The sequence below is a fragment of the Erigeron canadensis genome, chromosome 1, assembly GCF_010389155.1.
Source record: "Erigeron canadensis isolate Cc75 chromosome 1, C_canadensis_v1, whole genome shotgun sequence".
NCBI lineage: Eukaryota > Viridiplantae > Streptophyta > Magnoliopsida > Asterales > Asteraceae > Erigeron > Erigeron canadensis.
The window spans coordinates 29,544,255-29,569,640 of record NC_057761.1 but is presented as its reverse complement, the minus strand read 5'-3'; the positions used below and the strand labels follow the sequence as shown (position 1 = coordinate 29,569,640).

The following is a 25,386-nucleotide window of genomic DNA, read 5'->3' as shown; positions in this document are numbered from 1 at the left end:
AAATCCTAAGGAGAGACATGGGTAAACAAGTGTACAATGCTGTGACTACTGCTATGAGAGAAATTCATGACTATAATCCAAGTGGAAGATCTATCGTATCAGAGCTATGGAACTTCAATGACGCCAAAAGAGCTACTCTGAAGGACGGAGTTTCTCATCTTTTAAAGATGAGGGATGCCCAGAAACGCAGGAAAGTGGGTTAAAGTTCGAGTTAAGATGACGCTTCTTTTATAATATGCAATTGTTTTGCGTTTTGATGGTTTATGTACTATCCTTTACTTGTGCACGGTATGTACCCGTGGGTAGTTGCTTTTGTTAAATGCTTAAACTTTTTTATAATCGTTTGCTTTCTTAAATCAAGAAATTATGAATATTTGCTCTTAAGTCATATGAGTAGAATGTGCCAGTTTGTAGTTTATCAGTCGCGATAATCTTTTCAACAGTTCCATTCTGTCAATTATGTGGTCATGACTCCAAGTCCCATTGGGATGGTAGTCTCAAAGTTATACACTGATGCTGATTTAGTGAAATTATGATCCTTCCTACACATATACTATGGAAAGTTTTAGTCATGCATATGTTGGGCCCAGGAAGGTTAGTGACACATAAATTGATTAAAATCATATTGTATTGGTGGAATACTCCAAGGTCAAATACCTTACTAATCCTTTTATATATAGAAGTTAACATGCCATAGCTAATTGATGTGCGAACGATGCATTTTTGAACGTTATGAGTGGTGAAGCATATCTCGGTTTGTACTTTGAATCCTTATAGTCTTCTTATTTTCCACGAACCCGTTAGACTATACAATAAGTATATATAATGACAAAATTTGTCGTAAGAAACTAGCACAACTTGTATAAATGGAGCACAATTACTAAAAGCCTAGGAAGTGAAGACTGTTGGCCAAAAGGGAAAAAAAATGAGTGGATTATTAATGGAAATACAAGCTTTTACTTTAGAATTAAAAGTGTGTTTTTTGAAAACAATCATTTTAATTATGTTTATCGATGAAGAATATTTGCGCTTCTTCCCGAGATGATGCAACTTGTCTGAATGAGCTTGACCAAACCTTTTACAGGTGGCAAAAAAAAAAAAAAAACCCTAACGCATCATTAGCCTCGTCGGAAGAAGTTTCTCTTTACCAAGCTCGAACGTGAAAATGAGTATAGTCCTCGTATGTACGACAAAGAATGAGTTCGGTTTTAGCTGACTTTGACTATGTTCTTTTAAGAATCATTTTGATTCAGCTTGCTAGCCGATATATCCTACCTACTAGTCCATCCTAGTTGTGGTTCTCTGTGTGTTGGTCCATACAACTTCATTTATATAATAATGTTTATAAAACAACAGCAACATTCCTCATTTTCACAAACACATTTTTTTCTTTTTCTTTTTCTTTTCTATTTTTATCATTTTCTGCAATTAGAAACGACAAATTTGAGCTGGCCTTGCCAGTTGTCACTCTACCTCTGCTCTCCAAAACCCCCATACAATACAAACCCCCCCAAAATTTTCTCAGAATTTGCAACTTCCTTATGTAAGTATAAATTCTCTCCCTCCTTCATCTCTCATTTACTCTACAATTATTAAAAAGTAAAATTTGTTAATAAAGCTACGTTAATACGTGGTAAAGTTTTGTACATGATGAAAATTATTTCTAAAAACGATTACTTTCATGTAAATCAATATCATTATGCTCCATAATAATACCCATCAAATGTTAATAAGCGTTTTTTTCCTTTCTATTTTTAGTATAATAATTTTTTAATTTTTATGAACAAAAGTTTAGTAAATAAACTGGATTTTAAAAATGTTTTGTTTTTGTTTCTATTTATTGCGAGGCATGTTCCTTAATATACGTACATCATTATTATTAGTTCCATTTACTACTTTTTAAATTTGGGTTTTATTAATTTCTATAATGTTATTTATTTAGTATATCTAGACTATCGATTATCTGTTATTGTATGTATCTGACTTCTTATTTATTGAGTAAATGTTAAATTTTTCGATATTTGCGAAGGTTTTTTCTTGATGATGTGTCGGCCATATAAGTTGTCACGTCATCAACATTATGCGTCATGGTCTAAGAGTTATATTCAAAAAAAGTATAGTTGGATATACATCTATGTAGTTAATTTATGTCATCCAAGGAGGTTTTTCCTCTTCAGGTTATCTTGTGAACGTCCGAGTTTTTGTCTTAGATGTACGGGGTCTAAGTTGGTATCCTCATGACCATTTCTAGACTAGTTCTCCGAGGTTCGAACCTAAGACCTCTAGGACGCCTAACCATCAGGCTACATTGGTGGTCGTTTACATATATGTAGTTTTTCGTGATAAAACTTTACCGAAGGGACCACACCCTTTTGCCCAAATAGGATAGTATGCTAATGTGGGCTTTTTTCGTTTGTGTAAACGGAAAAGCAGAATGAGGTGGGTAAATTTATTTTGTAGGAGAAACTTATGTGGGCTTAACATAGCGAAAATCTAGCCGTAAATCCCTGTAATAGCAGATTTTAAGTTTTGCATATGAATATATGTAGTAACTGGATTTCTGTGTTACCCAATGACAGTACAAAAAAATGTATATATGTACCATGTTATTGTGGCAATGTAAGAACTTACTGTATCTTTGTAGTATTGTATTGATAGCCGTTTAGCATACTTAGCTGAGGAAATCATATTATATGCGACTAATTACAATATTTGAAACCAGGACCTTCAGGTCATAGATGAGTAATATGACTTTTTGTCTGTTCATCATAATACAGCATTTGAAGTTTTGAAAGTTATATCTGATGATTAACATTACTGGATTGAATTTAGTTGTATTGTCTTTTGAAAATACTGTTTGTTTATGCCAAAATACTTGGATGCATCAATAAACCCAGGTTCGGTGGGGTAAATGCATTAAAAAAGGACAAAGTTTAGCGTGTGGTACTGCTACAGTTGGTGGCGAATTCGCTTTGGGGAATAAACGTATTAGTAACTTATATGCCAGGGAATAACAAGATTTACATTTACCTTTTTCTATGGTACAAGGCTTCGCAAAAATGGCTGAGGATTATATGGAAATAAGTTCTGGAGACGAAAGGGATGCAGGCGATGTTGAAATAGAGAATTCGTATGAAGAGCTCAAAGGTGGAAAACACAATGTCAAGTTGCCGGATGAAGCTTTCACTTGCCCATACTGTCCTAATAAGAAAAAATATGATTATCAGTACAAGGACTTGTTGCAGCATGCTACAATGATTGGGAAAACTAATTCAGAAAAACGAAGTAAGAAAGACAAGGCTAATCATCTAGCACTAGCTAAGTATCTTGAAAAAGATATAGTAAAAGTTTCTAGCCCATCACAACCTAAAGACGACGTTGATCCCCTTGCAGACCATGATGGTGATGAGATATTTGTATGGCCGTGGAAAGGAATTGTTGTCAACTTACCATTTAGATTGATACATGGACAGTATGTTTGGCAAAGCAGTTTAAGTCTGAAGGATGATTTGACAAAAAGAGGTTTTAATCCAAAGCGGGTGCATGCTTTGTGGAATTTTCGTGGTCATTCAGGAATGGCAGTGGTTGACTTTAGAGAAGATTGGATGGGGTTTGCCAATGCCATGTTATTTGAGAAGGCTTACGAGGCTGATCAGCATGGCAAAAAGGATTGGAATTCAGATAATGATCCAAAAGATGGTATTTATGGTTGGGTGGCCCGTGCCAGTGATTATAAGGCTGACAATATCCTTGGAGAGCATCTTCGCAAGGTTGCTGACCTTAAGACCGTTTCTGATATCATGGAAAAAGAAAAGCGTATAACAAATACGCTCATGTCAAGTTTGACTAATGCAATTGAAGTCAAGAAGAGGGATATAGAAGAAATGGAGAGCAAGTACATGGAAAAAGAGAATTCCCTTAACAACCTCATTGCTGAAAATGATAAGATTCATCAATCTTATAACGAAGGTTTGTGATATTTATCAAGTTCTATTATAGTTCTTTTTTGCTATAGTGTAATGATGTATACTTTGTATTTGATCAGAGATTATGAAAATGATGTTAAGCACACGAGAACAATCCCAGAGGATCTTCAATGACCATGAAAAAGTTATGTTGAAAATTGAAAGTGAAATAAGAGAACTGGAACTTCAGGGCATTGAACTGCAGAAACGTGAGGTTGTAAACAAAAATGAAAGGAAAAAGCTTGCTGAAGAAATTGAGCAGGTGTGACATATGTTTCAAACAAAAGGGTAACTGGCCAGGATTGAACCCCGGCCAATATAGTGACATTTGTTTCTACTTATTGTATGTTTTACATCTCCTTTCCTTCCATATATGTGATCAGTTATTGAAATATATTTTCCATTTATTTTAGGATCAAAATTGTATGTATTCAATAAAACATAATACTATTTTCATATCTACAGAATGCTGCAAGAAATAGTTTGCTTCAGATAGCGTCTGAAGAGCAAAAGAAAGCTGATGAAAGCATGATGAAGCTTGCAGATGATCATAAGGTAATATTAACTTTGATAATATGTACATACATATTATGTACATATATATATATATATATATTATACTTTTGATAGCGACTACAATATTTCATTTTCAATATTTTTATTTGGGTGTATGATATTAGAGGGAAAAGGAGAAACTTCACGAAAAAATAATCTTTCTTGAGAAACAACTGGATGCAAAACACGCTGCAGTGCTAGAAATAGAACGTTTGATGGGGCAGTTAAATGTTGTCAAGCACACTGGAGATGATGATTCAGAGGTTAAGAAGAAAATAGAGGAGATAAAAAAGAACATAAAGGAAAAGGAAGAAGAGCTTGAGGATTTGGAAAGCTTGAATCAAACTTTAATTGTTCGGGAAAGGAAAAGCAATGATGAACTGCAGGAGGCTCGTAAAGCCTTGATTGAAGTAAGCGTTTTTTGGGTTCTGATTGTATTTCCTTCTCAAAACTCTTTAAGTTTCAAGACTTTTTTGTGCTTATTTTGATTGTGAAGTTTTGACTAATAAGAGTATATTATTGAAGTATTAGTCTCCACCCGATATGTGATAGGAAAAGCAGTAGTCTGTGAATTTGCGTTTTGAAAGTTTTATATGTAGTCACAATAATCTGATTTTTATGTCCGGATAAATAGATCCTACAGATCTGCATTTGACTATATGATTCTCTAATGGTCAGCTATGATCAGGTAATAGTAGTTCAGATAATGGATATCATACCAGCTGCAACATAACCGGGTATAGTAAAATTACCTAAGCTTTCTTGTAAAGTAATGGGAGAGACTGTTTTATTTCCATCTTACATTATGTATATTCTCTTTATCACTAGAATGACTTTTTCAGTAATTTTATCTATTAAGTTTAAAAATAATTACAATCTGTCGGTTCTTTTTATTCAACTTTGAAGCATATATTCATCAATTTGAGTAACTTGTCCTTAGATGCTTGTCAATTGGTTGAATAGTTGAAACTTACGGTTTCTTATCGCGTATTAGCTCTTAATATGTCATGCAGTACTTGGTAGCATGGTTTAAAATCTTTGCATGATGCTACATACAAATACGTATCTATTCTGACTATGTATTACATGTTAGAGCAGTATTTTTTTTCTTTCTTTTTTGACTTTGCTTGTTTTACATTTTGGTTACTCTATAAGAATTTTAGTTTATTCAAATCTATCTCCATAATGTTTGTATAAAGGGGTTCGCGGACCTACCAAAATCTAGAGATATTGGTGTCAAGAGGATGGGAGAGCTCGAGAATAAACCTTTCTATGAAGCCATGAGACAGAAGTACAATAAGAAAGAAGCAGAAGATAAAGCCTTGGAAGTATGTTCTTTGTGGGAAGGGTACCTTGGAGATCCCAAGTGGCATCCCTTTAAAGTAATCACTGTCAATGGAAAATCACAGGTATGATTATTGACATTGTGATATATCAAGTCAGTTTGTATGCCAAATTTCAATTTCCTACACGGTATCTATATCTTTAAATTTTGTAAAGGGACAAAATGGGTTCAATTCTAGACGGTCATTGTATTTTACAAGTCGAAATATGTCAGGTCGAGTTCAACTGGAAACACTTTGTGTCCATAACATATACCTTTCTATAAATAACTTGGGTGCAAATATGATACTAAAATTATATTGTTTCAAACTCTAATGTTTTAAATTAAATACACCTGGGGTGACCTTTTTGACCCATATGATATTCCTTTTAAAATGCTTACACTTAAGTATCTTTTTTTTTTTCACAAGAACTTCCTATATGGTCAGTTTATGTGCTAATCTTAATAGAGGATAATAATTTTTTAAAAACTCAGATAGCTGATCTAGGAGATTGTATATAAGTATACACTTTGGACGAGATTCAACTTTCGTCACACTTTGAAAGAAACATCATCCTACTACAACCTATAGTTAAGTAAATGGTTCGAAATTGCCACTTATATATTTGTACCTACAACATTGAATATTTATGGCAATTATATCCCATGCTCTATTTACTTTTTTCCCCCTAGTCCTTTCCAACCAAAAGTAGTGTTTACTGCTTTACCCTTCATGAGCCTTGATAATAGAATTGCTTTAGTGAAAGAAAACTGTATTGAGTTGCTTTATTTGTTCACGAAAGTTGCACTACAGGAAAAAAAAAAAAAAAAAACTGCTTGAAGCATAAAGTAAAATGGCTTAAGTAATATAGTGGTCAAAATGTATTTTACTTGATTTAGGGGCGAACCAGGTACTTTTATGAGTTTATCTCGGCACACACATCATCGTGAAAATAATCCAGGGGCCGTTTGCAGCCTCTGTGATAAGATTCATCATGTGCAGAGATATGATATATTCATCAGTAATAAGTTCCAAGGTGCACATCACTTTACAATATTGATCACTATTAAGAATTTAATTCAAACATTATGCACACATTGTTTACGTAGGCAATACATTTCTATTATTTATCTCCAAATTGTGTAGATCTTGTATCAATTCTGGCACCTCATACAACACCGATGTCAAATCTTAAGTTTTTCTTACATTATAATATGAAAACTGAAAATGCTGAATGAATTGGCAAGAATGTTTCAGCATTTTGACAAAGATGCATGATCTTAAATAAGTTTTGACAAAATTGGTGCAGGATAACATAGATGAAGATGATGAAAAGCTGAAAAACCTAAGAAGCGACATGGGTGAAAAAGTGTACGATGCCGTGACTAACGCTTTGAGAGAAATCAATGACTACAATCCTAGTGGAAGGTATGTCATATCAGAGCTATGGAACTTCAGTGATGCCAAGAAAGCTACTTTAAATGAGGGAGTTTCTTATCTTTTAAAGACGGGCTGCCCAAAAACGCAGGAAACGCAGGAAAGGTGCTTAATGTTATAGTTAAGATGACAACGCTTCTTTCAAAATATCCAGATCTTGCTTGTTGGTGGTTTTACACACTATCTTATACTTGTTCACGGTATTAACCCGTTGATGGTTGCTTTGGCTGAATAATTAAACTTTTTGTAAAGGTTCGCTTTCCTAATCAAAATAAGTTATTATGAAGGTCTGCTCAAAGTTATACGAGTAGAATGTGCCAGTTTTGCGTTTCTCATGAAGTTATCAGTCCCGAAAGGTTTTGTCTAACTTTAGAGCTTGAGCTTCAAGGTACGAGCGAAAAAGAAAGTATTCGCTTCGTTTGTAGTATTAGAGGTTAAGATGATTGTATGTTGTCCTTCACTTGCTTGCACAGTGCTTGGACACCCCGGATGTTATAACAAGGGTCGTATGTTCGAATCTCATCTCGAGCATTGTTACTAGCCAATATTCTTAGCGTGCGAGTTGAATTTACCGAGTGGGGTGGGCGGGGGAGGGGATTGGGTAGGTTCTCGGTATCCAGTCCGGATACCCATGGTCCGAACCTTCGCTGTTCTAAAAACATAATAAAAAATGATTGAATGCTACTCAAATTAGTTTCATATCTGACAAGATTGCATATTTTTTGAGATTCTTATGATGTGTGTTTATTACAAATACAAGTGATAACAACTCACTTTTTATACCAAAATTGCAACAAAAATCACCTTTTGACATTTATACTTTGTTCATTTTAAGAACCAAACATGATTTTGGCCGGTAACCAACATTTAATGTATACTACCTATTAACAATTACAACCCCCTGTTGATAGTTACAGGGGGAAAAAAGTCTATTATACCCCACGTTACAAACGTCCCCTTTGGTAAGTATGCAATTAGTCCCATTTAGTAAAGTATGTGTAATTAGTTATGCACGTCAAAATTCAAAAGTCCATCTAGGTTCTTGATCACAATTCCCATGTGCACATATTCAAACGTCCCATATGGTAAGTATTTAATTTGTGTTTATCAATTACATAATTTCAAAATTCAAAATAACAAACATAACAAGGAAACATCGTCACTATATAAACCGACTATTGATCACCTACTTAATTGTGATCACCTACCATCATCGGTATATAAATCTTTCGATCTTCTTTATATTGTATGTCTCCTCGAATGGCAAAAAACGGACCATTTGTTTATGCTTCTTCATCGCGCGCAAGGAAACATCGTCGCCGCTCTCACATTCAGCCCCAAACGATATAACAAGGCTTTACCATGGTATCCCGTCGCAACGCACGGGTACCATACTAGTATTAATAAATAGTTAAAGATTTAAATGTTACACGTTAGTTAAAGTACATTATAAATAATATTCATCTTGAAACAAACGAAACAAATACCCATTTTAAAATTTAGCTCTCGGTTCAACAAGAAACCGTACTAGTCTCTTCGGCTCTGTTTGGTTCAGCTATCTCTGGTCTATGGTCCCGCACTCCCGGTTCGTCCGGTTTCAAGACCGTAGTATAATTTTCTAACTTTTTTATTCTTTTGCAATAAAAGTGGCAAGTGAGAAACTAGAAGGGCATAATTATAAAATTGTAAGTCATGTTTGGTCAAAAAAACATATTCAGACAGCTGAAGTTGTTAACAGAGTCATCATAGGAAAAACCAAAGAAAAATGGAGGAAAATAAGAGTAAAATGGAAACGGAAAGAGAGATGAGAAAGGCGCGTGGGATAGCGGTGAGTTTGGCGCGTGAAGTAGATATGAAGAATCAAAGGATATGGGAAATGGAGAAGTATGCTCAAGATTTATCTGCTCGTCTTAGTTCCATGATTGCTGAAAAAGATCGCATGAATCATTCCTTTTCTGAAGGTACATATACATATATTTTTATAATTTTAGTTGTTTGTTATGTTTTTTAAGCAATGTGTGTTTTTTTTAGTTGTATTATATATATGGGGTTTAATTTTGTGAAATTGAAGTTGTTGGATATAACCCTAGTTTTAAAAGAGGGGTTTTAGTGTTTTTAGGGAATAAAGTTTCAAACTTTAGCTAGAAATTATGTTCTGAAGTTTGAAGATAATTAAAGGAAATGTAGTATGATTACAGCATTAAGTATGATGGAGATGACCAATGACGGCACAGCATCGACTTTCCTGCTCTACCATTTATACCGTTGTTATCATGCATGACGAACCCAAAACGACTAAGAATACGCCTTGTTTGTTTTATTTAATGTGTGTGTCTGGGAGGGAAGATATCATAGAATGATAATTAGACATCATATATGCTGAACTACATCCATGCCAAACAGCCAGGTAGTTGCTGAATGACTTAGGACACAATGCGGTATGATGCCGAGCACCATGCCTGGGGCTCTTAAAGGGGTTTTTATATATATGTATATATATATAGTTTTATGTATGTGAGGTAGATCTGGAAAGGTTTATTGTGAACTTGGGACAAATATGAGTCATATGGAGGGAATTTGTTCAGTTGTTATGAATTTGTAGGTATATGTATTCAAAAGAACATGAGATCATGGTTGTTGCGTGTTTGAAACATGTTTGATCATTTTATGTAATTACAAGGAATACTATTTAAGAACAAGGGGTATTTTCCCTTGTAGTATTTGAGGTGACCCATCAACCACAAGGTTGTGGGTTCTAGTCCCATTGTGGACAAATTGTTAATATATGTGGATGTGTGTGGACTTTCCTTTCGAAGAGAAAGGAATACTAAACAAGATATTTTAATCATATTTTTAAGCATTGCATGGTGTTAAGAAAAGGGATGGTGATCAGTACTTTGGCTTGTTAAAATTTATTAAGCTCATTGTTAGCATACACTGATTTCCGAAAAGAGAACAACGGAAAGTGGTGCAGGACGTGTTTTCGTGACATCTTAGAGATTTGTATCTTATGTATTAAGTTTTAGTTACTCTGGTGTTATATGTGAGGGCAGCTGAGTAGCTTATGTTGTTTGGGTTAACTGGTATACAGAAGACTGAATTATTCTAGTTCCTTTTTACGTTTCTAACTTATTTTATTTAATACTACAGAAATGAGAAAGATGCAGGTGATCGGACAACAAAATGCCAAGCTGAAGACTGATTTAGAGTGTCAATTAAGTAGCATGCATTTACTTGTTCAAGAGAGCGAAAAGCTTAAGGAGGAAATGGCGTCTCAACGAAAAGAACTCGAACAACGAGCTAAAGATTTGGAGAAAAGAGAGTCACAACTTGCTAACGAGCGCACAAGTTTTTACATAGAGAAGGAAAAGGTATGACCCTTATTTTAGAACGAATTGGAGAAAAGAGTCACAACTCACCTTGGCTAAAAATATGGATGCTTTTTATGTTCCGGATGAATTTATATTTATGTAACTGACATTTAGCGTTTCTGAAGAAAGAATTATATTTCACCCTGCCTTTTGCTTGATCGGTATACGAATACTGATTGAATTTAACATCATATAGATAGCTCAAAATCCGTTCGATAGTGACTACAGTATTAGTGTCCATATCAATGGCTTAAAGGACAGGCTGACTGAAAAAGAGGAAGAATTGCATGATATGGACATCTTAAATCAAACTCTTATACTTCGAGAGCACATGAGTAACAACGAGCTGCAAGCTGCTCGGAAGGAACTAATAAATGTAAGTTTTCTTTGTCTTCATGCCTTCGAAATATGTAATTTTAGGGCTGCAGTTTCAACCCATTTACTCATGAAAGGGTTGATTTCGGTTATGTTTCATATTCAATAAGGGGTCAAATGGTTAGAATTGCATGAAATAGCTAAAAAGAGTATGGTCAAATGGGTAAAAATTGTCCAAAGTTTTTCTTGAACGCATAAAACCTTCAGTGTCTTTCTATTCAACAAGTTAGATATCTTTTTTTTTCCTGATCATAATTGACAAGCTATTCATGTGATTATGTCTAGAAAGTAACAATAAAATATTGAACAGAAAGTGTTTCAAGTGACTTGTAAGAATATGTTACTGTTTTGACCAATTATCTAACCCATCCAACCTGCCCATTTTGCCAACTTATGTGTTAATTTATTTGGAAAACTGTTTCTTATCATCTTTGGTATTTGTAATGTGATGATAAATGGTTCATTGCTTTTCTCATGAAGGTTTTACCTCAAATTCTGGAATCGACCATAATTGGCCTGAAAAGGATGGGAGAGGTTGCTCCAAAACCTTTTCAAGATGTATGCATGCAGAAATTCTCTGCTCAAGAATGGGAATTAAGATCAGTCGAGTTAAGCTCATTGTGGCAAGAGAAGGTTAATAATCCAAATTGGCAACCTTTCAAGCAAGCTACTAAAGATGGGAAATTGCAGGTATCTTTCACCCTTTCCATGGCATTGTTATAACGTCCCTTTGTCCATGAAGATCCAACGTATCAACTTTTGGAATTCTAACCGAAAGTGAAACATTTTGTTTTCTGGACTTGTTTTCAAGTTCATATCCTCCTGTATGCTCATTGTCATTGATGCTTTTAGTTTATATTAGAGAGGGTAGTTCCGACACATTTCTGTAAACGAGTCGATTTGGGCTATCTTTATGACCTTTCCCTAACTGGTCAAAAGAGCTAAGCTAAAGGAATTAGCTAAAAAGTAATGGGTCAGATGGGTTTTGTTTTGGATAAAGACGGGTCAGATGGGTTGAACGGGTCAAACAAGTTGAACATCAATCAAAGTGTATTCAAATGCATAAATGCTTCCTAAATCGTATTAGTAAAATATGTTAGATTGTGTTTGTAATCTTATATAGGCATATAGCACACTTTAATACTTAACATCCAAAGTATGGATAGTGTGTTTGTGTTTCAGCCCAACCCATTGAGCCTGACAGCCACAATTCCATCTCTAGTTTACATCCACAACTCTCCTCGCCATTGTTATGTACTCACTTCATAGTTTTTGCCTAACTATTTTTTATGGCATGTCCTGTGGGTGTTGCAACATTTTACGAAGGAAATTAAAACTGACATCATCTAAATTGTATATTGTTTTTAATAGTGTACATCATCTGCAGACTGTCTGCGTGGTTTTGTTCATTTTATTTAATAGTTTGCCATAATTTTTTAAAAATGATGTATATGGGACAACCAAATTATTTAGTATTCCAGTAGCAGTAGTAGTAATATATAGAATTCAGTGAGGGTACCAGACTCATATGAACAGAAAACAAAATGGGACAGAAAACTAAATAGATAGCTTATATTCGAGAGACGAGCCAACTCTCCCGATGATATAAAATCCGTTATTTAGCCTGGAATGAACTAGAACTAGTTATACTTGTTGGACAAGGAACTTATTCCCACATATTTAATAGTGGATATAAAAGTTTATGTTGGTCCAACCTAACCTGACCTTGTTCGTTAACCGATGCTAACAAATTCAGCCGTTACCCCCACCCCCAATCCATCCTTTCCATCTCTACAAAACACTGACAATGTTCAGGTAGCCTTTCACTAACCTAACGCACAATTTCAAAGGTTTGGAATGATCACATTAAGCATTAACCTAAGTTACACCCGCTTTCTTTTGGAAAGATGCTAACTTCCATGATTAATAAGGAGTATATCATATATGGCTATATATTCTTGGACTAATACATCTCCTATAGGAAATAATAGATGAAGATGATATCCATTTGAAAGAATTAAGAGACCAATGGGGTGAAAAAGCATGCGCTGCTGTAGTCACCGCATTGTTGGAGTTAAATGAGTACAATCCAAGTGGAAGATACGTAGTATCAGAGCTTTGGAACTTCAGAGAAGGTCGAAAAGCTACTCTTAAAGAGGTTATAGACTGTTTAGTGTACCAAATGAAAGCTACCAAGACACTTAAACGTAGAAGGGACGCTCAACGACAAAGTTGAGTTATGTTCATTGCATATATAAGTTAGTAAGCTCTCTAAATTACCTAGTGTTGTAACTTGTATGCTAATTTAAGCAGATGCAGTAAAAGTTGTAGCAATTCTCTGCTTATTTTAATACCTTTTTAATCAATAACTAATTTGTTTGTCTAGATGTATTCAATGCAAGTCCTATTTTCATGAGAAATATTGGTGCTGGATGTATGAATCTGGATCTCATTTACATTAGATAAAGATAGGGACCCACAGTTCAAACGGATAATAAAGAAAAATGGTATATCCCATGACCATTCATTTGTTTCTACTCCTTGTCTGATTTGATTGCCCTTTTATGTAACCAACTTATGTTTGGGCAAGGTAGGAATACCAAAGATTTTAACTCAAGGTAATCCTATAAGATAAACCCTCTCTAAGATGGCTTTGTAGTAACATGTCTTGAATGCCTCTGAAGACACCCAGGGGGTTTTAACCTCATTTTTGGTTAACATCTTGAGATGGCCTGAGAAAAAAAATAGGAAACGGCCCCGAATATCCTGAATATGGATCCAACTTTGGTATTTTGGATACCTGATTACCATAGTTATTACATAAGATGGCCATTTCCCAGGCATCACTTTTGCGTTACATTAGAAAAAAAGAAAGTAACAGGGTAAAACAAGTAATGGAGTCAAAGGTTCCCAGACTCGAGCCATCACATCACTATATTGGCATGTTAGCGAGTCTGGTCAGGTAACTCGGAACTTCTAAGAATTTGTAATCTTTAATGAAAAGTTGTTAAACTCGGATGGTTCTTTATCTACAAATTTGCTTATCACATCTTTTAACTACCATTTATGTTATTAGTGTAATTCTTTAGCCATTCCCAAATATAAAGTGGTTAATCCGCGGAGGGGTCTAGCTATTAAGTGAGAGGTTATGTTTGCAAATGGTCAAAATGCTGATGAGGGTGGATTTGGAATACATTTGATAGATGTGGTCAATAGAATAGAAGTGGTGATTGTTAGAGATAGATAAAAGATTTGATGAATGATTGATAAACAGAGGATCATCCCTGAAGAAGAATGGATATCACTTGGCATTTACCTTATTTCTGAATGGCTCAGTATCCATTATTGTGATATCTTGCAATTTCCATGTGACCATGTTGACATGTATGCATGGTACTCTTATTCTTTGACTTTGTTTATATTATCTTCTCCTATACATATATACATATACATACATACATAGGTACATTTTGTTATACATACCGTATTATCCTTGCAACAAAATATTTGGGTGTACATCTAACCAAAAATAATCATTGTTTATGCAGGGATAGGATTTCAGGGTATGCATCATGCATGTGCAAACATAGGTTTGTTCTTTACTTGGCATAATGGCATTGTTTTTTAAGTAATTGTGATATGATAAGCACCATTGGTTTGACTAACTAACGTTGTTTAATGTTACTTAAATGTTAGTCTGTCATTGTGTTGGAATAAGGATATCAAGAAACACAAGTTGGAATTACTTCTTTTCTTTTGTAAGAGAATTGAATTTTGTATATCACATACATTAATACGAGTATATATTTACAGTATGTTAATAATAAGACTGGAACTCACAATCTATATTGATTGATAACTCTAAATATTGTTGGAACAAGATATATTTATGGCTTAGAGGTTCGTGTTGAGAAATCTGAAGTATTGCTATGCCAAATAAAATTTTATTGAAGTCAAATCACTTGTAAATGAAAATAAAGATTTAATGGTTTGAAAATATGTTTGACCTTATGAATTAAGTTCCCATGTCGTTATCAAATATATTATACTTGTAAGATAAAGTGAAGTTGAAGATTTGTTCTGTTAGTAACTTCAAATGTCGTTAAAAAGGTAACTTCAAATGTCGTTTAAAAAAGTAACTTCAAATGGGAATTTGTTATATGGTTAGAAATGGTTTGTTGCATACTACCATTATTGGAAAAATACAATAATAATTTATCTACTATGAATTTTTTTTTTTTATTACTTGTTTATGCCTATAAGTGGATTTGTTCTTTACATAGAATTACCTAAGCTTTTAAGGCTTAAAAACTATCTATATATAAACAAATTTGTGTTATGATCAATGATCTATTAAATATAAATATAAATAAATTTGTTTACATATTGTTGTTAGTAATTAATTAGACAATAATACGTACACAATGAATATATAAAAACAAAAGATTTATCGTTGGCCATGTTGATAAACATTTCAATGAGATGAGGCTTGTATTTTGTAATCTTAAATGAGTTTTTCTTTACAGGTTTCTTTAAAAAGTGTTTAACGTTTAGCAACACAAATTGTAATTTAAGTTCTCCATGTGTCTCAAAATATATTTCTTAGGGATTAGTGGATAGGGATGAGTTAGATTAGGGTCTCCTTATTTTAAGACTGTTAGGGACTCGATCTAGATCGTCCATTTTCATCAGATTTAATCACTACTGATCATCTCTGGCGATATCTCCGGCCATATTTATCTCCGACGACATCTCAGGCGAGACTTATACATGTGTAAGTACAACTTACACATGTGTAAGTTGAATAAAAATTATGATTCGGAACAGGCTTCGCCCTTAAAGATATTCATAAACCAAAGCTGGTGGGGGTGATAGGTCATTGAGGGTGATAGGTCATAGCGTGATAGGTCATAGAGGGTGATAGGTCATAGGGGGTGACCGGTGATGGGTGATCTACCTAAAAAGAATTGTATTTAAAACATGTGTAAGTTACTTACACATGTGTAAGTCTCGCCGGGGATGGTCGCCGTCGCCAGAGGATCATGGTGGTGGTCGGAGATGATCATGGTGGTAGTGGTGGTGGTCAGAGATGATGGTGGTGGTGGACGGAGAAGGAGTCCCTAACAGTCCCTAAAATAAGGAGTCCCTAATTTAACTTTTCCATTAATGGATATATCATATGTTATATGTATATATCAACAACTTGGTCTTTGCTAGTATACTCCGTATTATATTCCGTTTTTGTGTCAAACAGCCTAAAAAATATCATTCTTGAGTACTTGAAATTATAAAAAAGTCACTCACTACATTTATAAGAGTGCATTATTAGATTGTATTTAAAAACTCCATATTACAAGCATTTGTATAGTTTAGATATAAAAATAGAATAGTAATACAAATCAATAATATATGTGGGGTATATATAGATTAAATATTGTGGTAAGGATATGAGTATAACTCCCCCTTCTACATTTATACTCCATAGTTTACATTTTATAATGCCAATTGGCTTCCATGTTCCAACCTTTATACTTCTAAATTTAGGTCCCATTTTAACACTTAATGTGACAACATTAGACACCTATTAAAAGAGTCTAAGGGATAATTTGATTACCTCTAATGAATTTTCTTGCTCGTTGTTTAAACATAAGTAGAAAATGAAAAATTGACTAAAAAAAATATATTTTTTTAAAGCTAGTTTCGATTCAGACGTGTTGGAGACAATTTTAACCAACAATTCGCTGGAACTCCAACCCCTCCTCATGGAAAATACCTTGAGATGGGAAACCCAATACTCGAACCCGAAACCTTGGGAAAAACTCACCTCCGGGGCCCACATAGTAGATTTAGAAGATACTCCTGACCAACCCACTAAGTGGAGTTGGTTGACTAAAATAAATACTGATAACGAGTTATTCTCCTTATGCTTTCCATCTTATAGAATGTTAAAATATATGCATCGTAACTATCTCAGAGAGATTTGTATTTGTGATTGATGCCAATGAAATAAATGTCTTCCTTGAATCAATATATATGTTTTATCTTGACAGTTGTAACTTGTGATAGTCTTTAAGCCCCAATACACACTTCACATATGTACAAACATATCTTGTGATCTTATTGTGGTTAGTGTCTATTCGGTTATGGTTCAATGTGAGTCTCACGAATATCTTATACATAATATCATTGTGGTGAGATGTGTATCTTATGGTTATTAAATGTTTGCACTTGCAAAACATAAATAAAAATAATGACTATTTGCATTTACATTGTGATTTGTGAGAAAATGTAATTTTGAAAATGCAAAATTTAACTTTAAAACCGCAATAATACCAAACATCCTTAAGCTGTTCCACATTGTCGATTGACTATTATCAACGTTTTACAGGTACAAATTAACATACTTTTATGTATAAACACCAATGAAGTATATATAATTTGTATATTATATAAAGAAATTTAGTTTAAAGCTGCGGGCCCCTACAATGAGGCATAGCCACTTCAGCTTTCCTTGCAAGGATAAAGCACTTCATAATAGTAAAAAGTGTCAACAAAAAGCACTCTCCTATTTTTCACTATTTTCCTTCTAATATAAAAAGGTTCTTTTTCCCAACATAAAAATAGATATAACTTTAACCCACCAACCAATTCGGATCTTAACCCGCATCAATGTTCAAACCCGGAAATTCTTCCCGGCAAAAGTTTGTCCAAATTGCCAATTCGAAGGTACTAAGTTCTTCGAGGTAGAAGTGCGACCATCACTGCCAGTAACTCTAAACGAAAGTGATTGCCCAATCAATACCGCATTCGATTGCCAATTTTGTCCCCAATTTCGGCTAAGACTCATCCATTCGGTGTTTGTACCTTTGACCCATGCCCGTGTAATATCACCAGCACCCGCAACATTGCTTATCAAAATCAAGTTGAAGTAGCGAAAACCATTTATGGTGAACCTTATCCCTCCTTGTTTACGGCATGGCACCCTATTTAAAAAAAATAAAACATAGTTAGCAACTTAATTAGCAATTATTGTACATGTATAACGTATGTATTATTTCCTAGTGTTACATACATTTATTTCTCAAGGCTTGCCTATAAAACTTATCAATCGAGTCAAACTTTTCGAAAGTACTAGCTCATTATTATTTATTCATAGTTTGCATATTTCATTTTCACCTCGGTATTTATAATGGAATTTAATATGGTAGGTTTTAACCATTCAAAAAAAAAATATATGGTGGGTTTTAGGACTTCAACTACCTTACTTAAAACTTTTCCAATTTAGCCCAAAGTGTAAACATATTTCACATATATTTTACATATATAAACTATATATAATTATGTGTAGTCTCATATTACTTTTAGTAACATCTTTTTACCAATAATATAACTTTGTTACTAATCATAGCATTGCAATACTCAATTAGTATACCCTTTTGCCTATTATAAGTTTTAACCCAAAATTGTTAATAAACCGAAAGTTACAACTAACCTGCGGTAACTAACTGGAACAATACCAGCACGATACTCGGCAATCTTGAGAAACATAGGCATTGCAAGATCGAAATGAGGTCGAGGGGGATTACACCACCCGCCATTGTCACTTGGTTGAGCGAAATTCGGTGGGCAAAAATTAGTTGCTGTGATGAAAATTGAAGGGCTGCCTGGATGACACCATTGAGGGTCATCCGTACACTTCATTTCAAAACAAGCACCGCAGCTAAGTCCGTTGTTAAACAACGCAGTACTTAGTGCTGCGGTGTTAACTCCATAGCCTTGGCTATATAGATTACCATATCCACATGCTCCTCCTGAAAATATCACACGTTAAAAAGTGTCAAAAAGAATCACATTTGTAACTTACAAAAATTAAGTCATCGATATTCTTGACTATTTTACCCTTACGCAACAAGGATATTTATTTTTAGTTTTATCGTTTTTTATTGTGTAAAAGATATCTAATTTTTAATATAAAAAAAAAACAAAACAAGCATTTAAAATAAAATCATGACAGTTTTGTTTGGATTGCAAAAGAAGTTACAAAAACATAACGTACGTTTTTGACACAACCAAAATTAATGTACACTTAACATATATTTTGTTTAAATATTTTACCTTGTACAACTGTTTGATACGAGGTAAACTTGTTATAAACAAAATATTTATTATGCGCAATTGCGTATAAATTACCGTTTTAAAACAATTTTCATAGTTTAAAAAGGAAAATCAGAAGTAGAAATGGAAATGAGACATACCCATGGTACCCGAGGCATCACTACCACCGTAGAAAGTGGCGTGTGCGGACTCCCATTGGCCGCCGGTGTAGACTCCGGGAATACGGGCATTAACCGCCGTCAAAGTGGTAGTTAATAGTAGTAGAATGTATGACACTAGACTGAAGTTCATTTCTTGAAGCAAGGAAATATTAAAACAGAGAGAAGAGTAGGAAACTGGAAGGTGTGAAGAGAATGAATAATGTGAAATGGCTACTTATAGAGGAAATAAGGTAAAGAGGGAGAGGGCCAATTTGGGAATCTTTTTGGGATTGGTTATAAATAAATTGTTAAAAATTTTGTTTCCATTTATTTATTCCATATTTCCATGGTAATGTTGTATAGTTCCAAACAACTCACTTATCGAAAAAAAGAAAAACAAAAATTGAAGTCGTTGTAAAGAAAATTATTTGTTTAATTAGAAGGGATAGTAATTTAGTCATTGCTTAATTCACTGTTATAAACTTAAGAAATATGAAGTTAAAATTAATTAATTAATCAATAAATAATGGATATAAGTTATAAATTAAATAATTAATGTTATACGTTTATTAAAAAGAGAGATCATATATAGTAAATGATATAGATAAACTTGAATGGTAGATTAGGGAACGTGTGGTCAAGCCTTAAATTGCATCTATTATCAAGAAGTTATAGGTTAAATCTTGGCGTTAAATATATCCGTGATTTTCATCTAACAAGAATAATAAAAAGCACCTAAATTCAAAAATGAAAAAATATGAATGATTGGATGAAGTTATTTTATTAAATTTAAGTCATTGATCATAAAAGATGATGTCATGTTTGACTAATCTTTTAGTCTAAGACCAACTTTAGTCTTTCAATATCAATAGTTTTTTTTTGGTAAATTACATTTTTGTTCCCTGAACTTGGCACGTTTTTCACTTTTAATCACTAAACTTTAAAAATTGCAAATTATACACTAAACTTGCCACTTATTTTCACTTTTGGTCACTGCGTCAACTTTGTTACCTTTTCTCTGTTAACTTGCCTAGATTCGTTAGTTTTTTTTTCCACTTTTCGTCCTTTCCATTTGTTCCATTATTAAAAGTGATAATCGATGAAAAGTACATTCAAAACTCAATCCATTTATATGATTTATTACAAATATATATAATACAAACAAACATACTTACGGTTAAATCATAAGACGTTATCGATTATTCAAAGAAAAAAAAATCTATAACACATTCCTCCGGATAACCGTTACAATATCTTGTTTTTATTATGGTTTAGCAAAAGTTAATAAAATGAATTAAGGAAAACTATATAAATTTAAATAACACAAACAAAAATATTTAACAGAGAAACTAAATTTTTTAAATTGAAATTAAATTTTAAAAATTTTTTAAAATTGAAATTAATGTAAACAGAGGCACTAAATTTTTTAGATGCAACACAAAGTCATTCCTTATTTTATCTGCAAAATTAATTTCCTTAAAAAAAAAATAGAAAAAAAAAAATCTTTTTCCCTTTCAATTTTTCAGATGCAACACAAAGTCATTCCTTACTTCATCTGCAAAATTAATTTCCTTAAAAAAAATAGAAAAAAAAATCTTATTCCCTTTCAATTTAAGTACCTCTGGTTAAATTTTTTGGTCTTCTTATATTTACTTTAACCGTAAATATTTTTGTTTGTGTTATATAATTTATATAGTTTTTCTTAATCCATTTTATTAACTATTGCTAAACTATAATAAAAATACGATATTGTAACGGTTATCCGGAGTAACGTATTCTAGATTTTTTTTTTCTCTGGATAATCGATAATGCATTATGATTTAACCGTAAATTTTTTTGGTGTGTGTTATAGAAATTTGTAATGAATCATATAAATGAATTGAGTTTTGAATGTACTTTTCATCGATTATCACTTTTAATAATGGAACAAATGGAAAGGACGAAAAGTGAAAAAAAAAAATAACGAATCTGGGCAAGTTAACGGATGAAAGGTAACAAAGTTGACACAGTGACAAAAAGTGGCAAGTTTAGTGTATAATTTGCATCTTTTTAAGTTTAGTGACTAAAAGTGAAAAACGTATCAAGTTCAAAAACTAAAAATGTAATTTACCCTAGTTTTTATTTAACCCCTAAATAAATAAATTATACGAGTATTTTAGAATTAACTATATTATGATATTTTGAAAAACTCTAATATTACAACATAAAATTTATCCAACTTATTTCACTTATGAATTTCAAGGTATACATCGATTTTAAGTTAATGGTTCGTACATAAAAAAATCAAATTTCTACAATATTAAAAAGACTTAGTTAAACATTAAGTATTAAGTATATATAATATTGACACATTAGAAATCAAATGGTTAAAATGTTTTAGACAACAGACGATCATAAAATTATTAACGCATTATTTTGGTATACATTGACACATTAATAATGTTAAAATGAATTAAAAAAAGGTTAAATAAAATTTAAGATATTTTATTTACGGTGTTAAAAAAAATTGTAGCTTTCGTATCAAAAGTGTATTTCCTTAAATTTATTGAAATGTATAACTATTGTATACATTATAAAAAAAGTTATACACCTTAACTACAACCGGTATAAGTATTTAGTATAGTAGTACCTAAAAGTTTATAAAGAATATAAGATAATGAGGTTATTAATGCATAGATAGTTATTATTTGGGTTTGATTTCTTTTTATTGTACTGTTTACCTTAGATTTTTTGTTTCTACTCGCTTTGAACATTAACTATAATAAGAATACGTTATGTAGTAAGGACAAACGCCAAAAAAAATTGGTTGACATAGATATGTAAGATAATAAATTATAATGTCAGTACGTTATAAAGTTGATTTTTTTTATTTTACATTTATTGTAATGTTGAAGTCTTAATAAACAGTGGGTGTAGAATATTATTCAAGTAATAATATAATAAGGATAATTCTTGAAGTTTACGATTGTCATTAAATATGTGATTAGTTAAATATAGTTCGGGTATATAGCCATTCATTCAATCAAACTATCTCTATACTAAATAAAAAAAGATTGTTATTACATCATTATTTTATATAAATAGCTTATTTGTAACTTTCAAATTTATTCTTAAAGTTTTATTCTTTTTTATTTTATTTATTTATGATGTCATAAACACTTTTTTTTTAAAACTTATTGCCGTTTCATTTTCGTTATTTTATGATGTCATTATTTAAAAAAATATTTTTATTTTCACAAAAACAACTCTAATAATTTATACATGTTCTTTTAAGTTCAATCATTTAAATATTTTTGTCATTGTAGATTTTTAAATTATCCGCATATTATTATTCGGGCTAATAAGCTAATTATAAGATATACTATTTCAAGGCCGTTGTACTGCCACAACTTCAGTGGCGAAGATACATTGTTATAAAACTTTTATTAATATGTCCGGGTTGAACCCGGGTCAATTAGCTAGTAATATAATAAAATAAAGTCGGATACCGAAATGGTCTTTTACTTATTAGTGAATGATCAATGTGGATGATAATTTATGAGACAACAAGCAAAGAAGATTGTTATGATATCATTATTTTATATAAATAGCTTATTTGTAACTTTCAAATTTATTCTTAAAGTTTTATTCTTTTTTATTTTATTTATTTATGATGTCATAAATACTTTTTTTTAAAAAACTTATTGCCGTTTCATTTTCGTTATTTTATGATGTCATTATTTTAAAAAAATATTTTTATTTTCACAAAAACAACTCTAATAATTTATACATGTTCTTTTAAGTTCAATCATTTAAATATTTTTGTCAGTGTAGATTTTTAAATTATCTGCATATTATTATGCGGGCTAATAAGCTAATTATAAGATATACTATTTCGAGGCCGTTGTACTGCCACAACTTCAGTGGCGAAGATACATTTTTATAAAACTTTTATTAATATGTCCGGGTTAAACCCGGGTCAATTAGATAGTTTGTTTATATAAACAACCTCTTACGTCTTTTGTCTCATAAAGACGTTGTAAAAACATAAGAGGTTGTTTATATATACAGTAAACGATCTCTTTTTTGAATTGAATATATAAAAAAGGCGCATATTCGTCTCACACGAGTACTAATTTGGGAATCGAAAAATTCATACCAATACTATTTTTATGCAACATAATTCCAGAGTAGTCCAGCCCAGTATGCAAAGGAAAAAGTCCGTCTACGGTTATATGTATCATAGTATTGAACAATAAATTTAATGATAAAGATCTCAACGTGATATTTAGCTTTTAAAACAAAGTATGATGATTTTGAAGTGAGGGGCTGAGAGCAAAATAAATGTGTGAAATCCCTTTGCTATATCTTTGTCAAGTGGCTAATATTACTCTTATCCTTCCCATTCTTGTCCATTTGTAGTGTTACTCAGATATAATGCCACATGCATTTATCTTTTATCTTAGAAAAAGTATACTATGCCCAGATTGTGATGGTTTACAGAGAATTGTATTTTCTCCCTTATGTATCATTAAGTAGAAGTAGATATCCCACTTGAAGGCTATTCAAGGCTATTTAAATTAGTTAAACTGGAGATTGTATATTATATTATTATTTTTTTGAACGGCAGTCTATTTTATGTAGTTATGTTTTTAAGTCGTGGTTGTAACATTGCCATATCTTTGCATGACCAATTAATGGAACAACATATCCAAGGCCTTACAATCACTATAACGATTAATAACCAACTCAAAATTGTAGTCAATCAGGATATCAAACTTGAATCCCCTTTAAAGATTCTCGATCTCCTAACCGAGCTAACCCCCCTTGAAGTAAAAGAATTATTGAACATTACAAAGGATCATTTATTAATTTAGATATCGATCTAGCTATATATGTTGCACAATGTATGTTATGTATCGTAAGAAAAATGATATATACGACTAGCTTGATAAGCAAACATGATCAAGAATATGGAATGACACAAGTCATATCAAAAGTTAAGATTTAGAGAGAAAATGTGTATAGAATTTATGTCATTTCCAATAGCATATACAAACTGTCAAAGCATAGGAGTCATCTCAACAACACGTTAACATATTATACCAATGCACTTAACCTTAATTTCCTAATGTTAAATCATCATTCATATTAAATTTGAAAAACATTATACTAAATATACATAAATCGATACACATACATACTTAAAAATAAAAAAAAAGTTGAAGCAGGTCAATCAATTTGCCTTAATTGTTTATTTGGTTTTGATATGAAAAACTGACAAACAAACTGACAGTGTAATGAAAACAAAGTGTAAACTGAAACAAACTGTTCATTAGAAACAATTTAATCATAAACTAGTGTTATACCCGGTCGTTGGCCGGGGATAACAATCAGACATATACTTTAATGCGGGTCATAATTTTAATATATCAACTGTTACCATCTGACAAAGAAAACTTATCGTTAAACAATACAATATAAAGCATAAAACATAAAACTTTGATGACGAAATAATAATTGCAACCTTTCTTGAAAGATAAAAATAAGAACATAAAACTTTGACGGTGAAAAATAAAAATAAAACTGTAGTGACATAAAAACATTACTACTTTAAAAAGTTATTAGTTAAGTGTGAAACATTAAAACATTATTAATCTAAAAGTAATAATATAAATCAAAATAAAAAATAAAAACACAAAGAAGGCAAATGACATCAATAAAACACAAAGAAGGCAAGTAACATTTACACAACACACAAACTAAGAAATGAAACAGAAAAAAAAACAACCTAAGCAGGCAGGCAGGCTAGCTGCTGAGCCAGCAGCCAGCCAAGCTGCTTCACTATTCACGCAAAAAGTTTTTATATAGGTTATAATATCATTACGCATATTTGAATTTAATTAGTATTTCCTACAAAACAAATATATGAATAATAAAAATATTATAGCGTGTTTACTTAAATTCTAATTAACCAATTCCAATTAGGTGGGTTAGCCAGGGGTATCTTTTAAATCCATTATGTGGGCCCCAGAGGTGAGTTTTCACAAGGTCTCGGGTTTGAGTCTTGAGTTTCTTATCTCAAGGTATTTTTCATGAAGAGGGGGTTGGAGGTCCAGCGATT

General features: G+C 32.3%; 2 protein-coding genes and 1 long non-coding RNA gene across 3 annotated transcripts; 2 read left to right on the top strand and 1 right to left on the bottom strand.

The window, feature by feature from the left end:
- Positions 1-2,886: 2,886 nt before the first annotated feature.
- Positions 2,887-13,448, top strand: LOC122589284 (protein INVOLVED IN DE NOVO 2-like). Its single transcript, XM_043761562.1, has 11 exons — positions 2,887-3,969; positions 4,046-4,227; positions 4,431-4,520; positions 4,646-4,930; positions 5,720-5,929; positions 7,155-7,396; positions 9,032-9,243; positions 10,433-10,653; positions 10,850-11,029; positions 11,509-11,718; positions 13,010-13,448. The coding sequence occupies exons 1-11, from the start codon at positions 3,039-3,041 to the stop codon at positions 13,262-13,264; spliced, it is 3,018 nt and encodes a 1,005-aa protein (XP_043617497.1). The 5' UTR covers positions 2,887-3,038; the 3' UTR covers positions 13,265-13,448.
- Positions 13,449-14,044: 596 nt separating this feature from the next.
- Positions 14,045-14,887, top strand: LOC122599998. The gene is made up of 2 exons (XR_006323982.1): positions 14,045-14,421; positions 14,577-14,887. It is a non-coding gene; the product is annotated as an uncharacterized LOC122599998 (long non-coding RNA).
- Positions 14,888-17,363: 2,476 nt separating this feature from the next.
- Positions 17,364-19,496, bottom strand: LOC122599949 (expansin-A6-like). The gene is made up of 3 exons (XM_043772573.1): positions 19,284-19,496; positions 18,521-18,839; positions 17,364-18,011 (listed from the first exon to the last, which is right to left on the bottom strand). Exons 1-3 carry the CDS (start codon positions 19,432-19,434, stop codon positions 17,702-17,704), a joined length of 780 nt encoding a protein of 259 aa, XP_043628508.1. The 5' UTR covers positions 19,435-19,496; the 3' UTR covers positions 17,364-17,701.
- Positions 19,497-25,386: the final 5,890 nt, after the last annotated feature.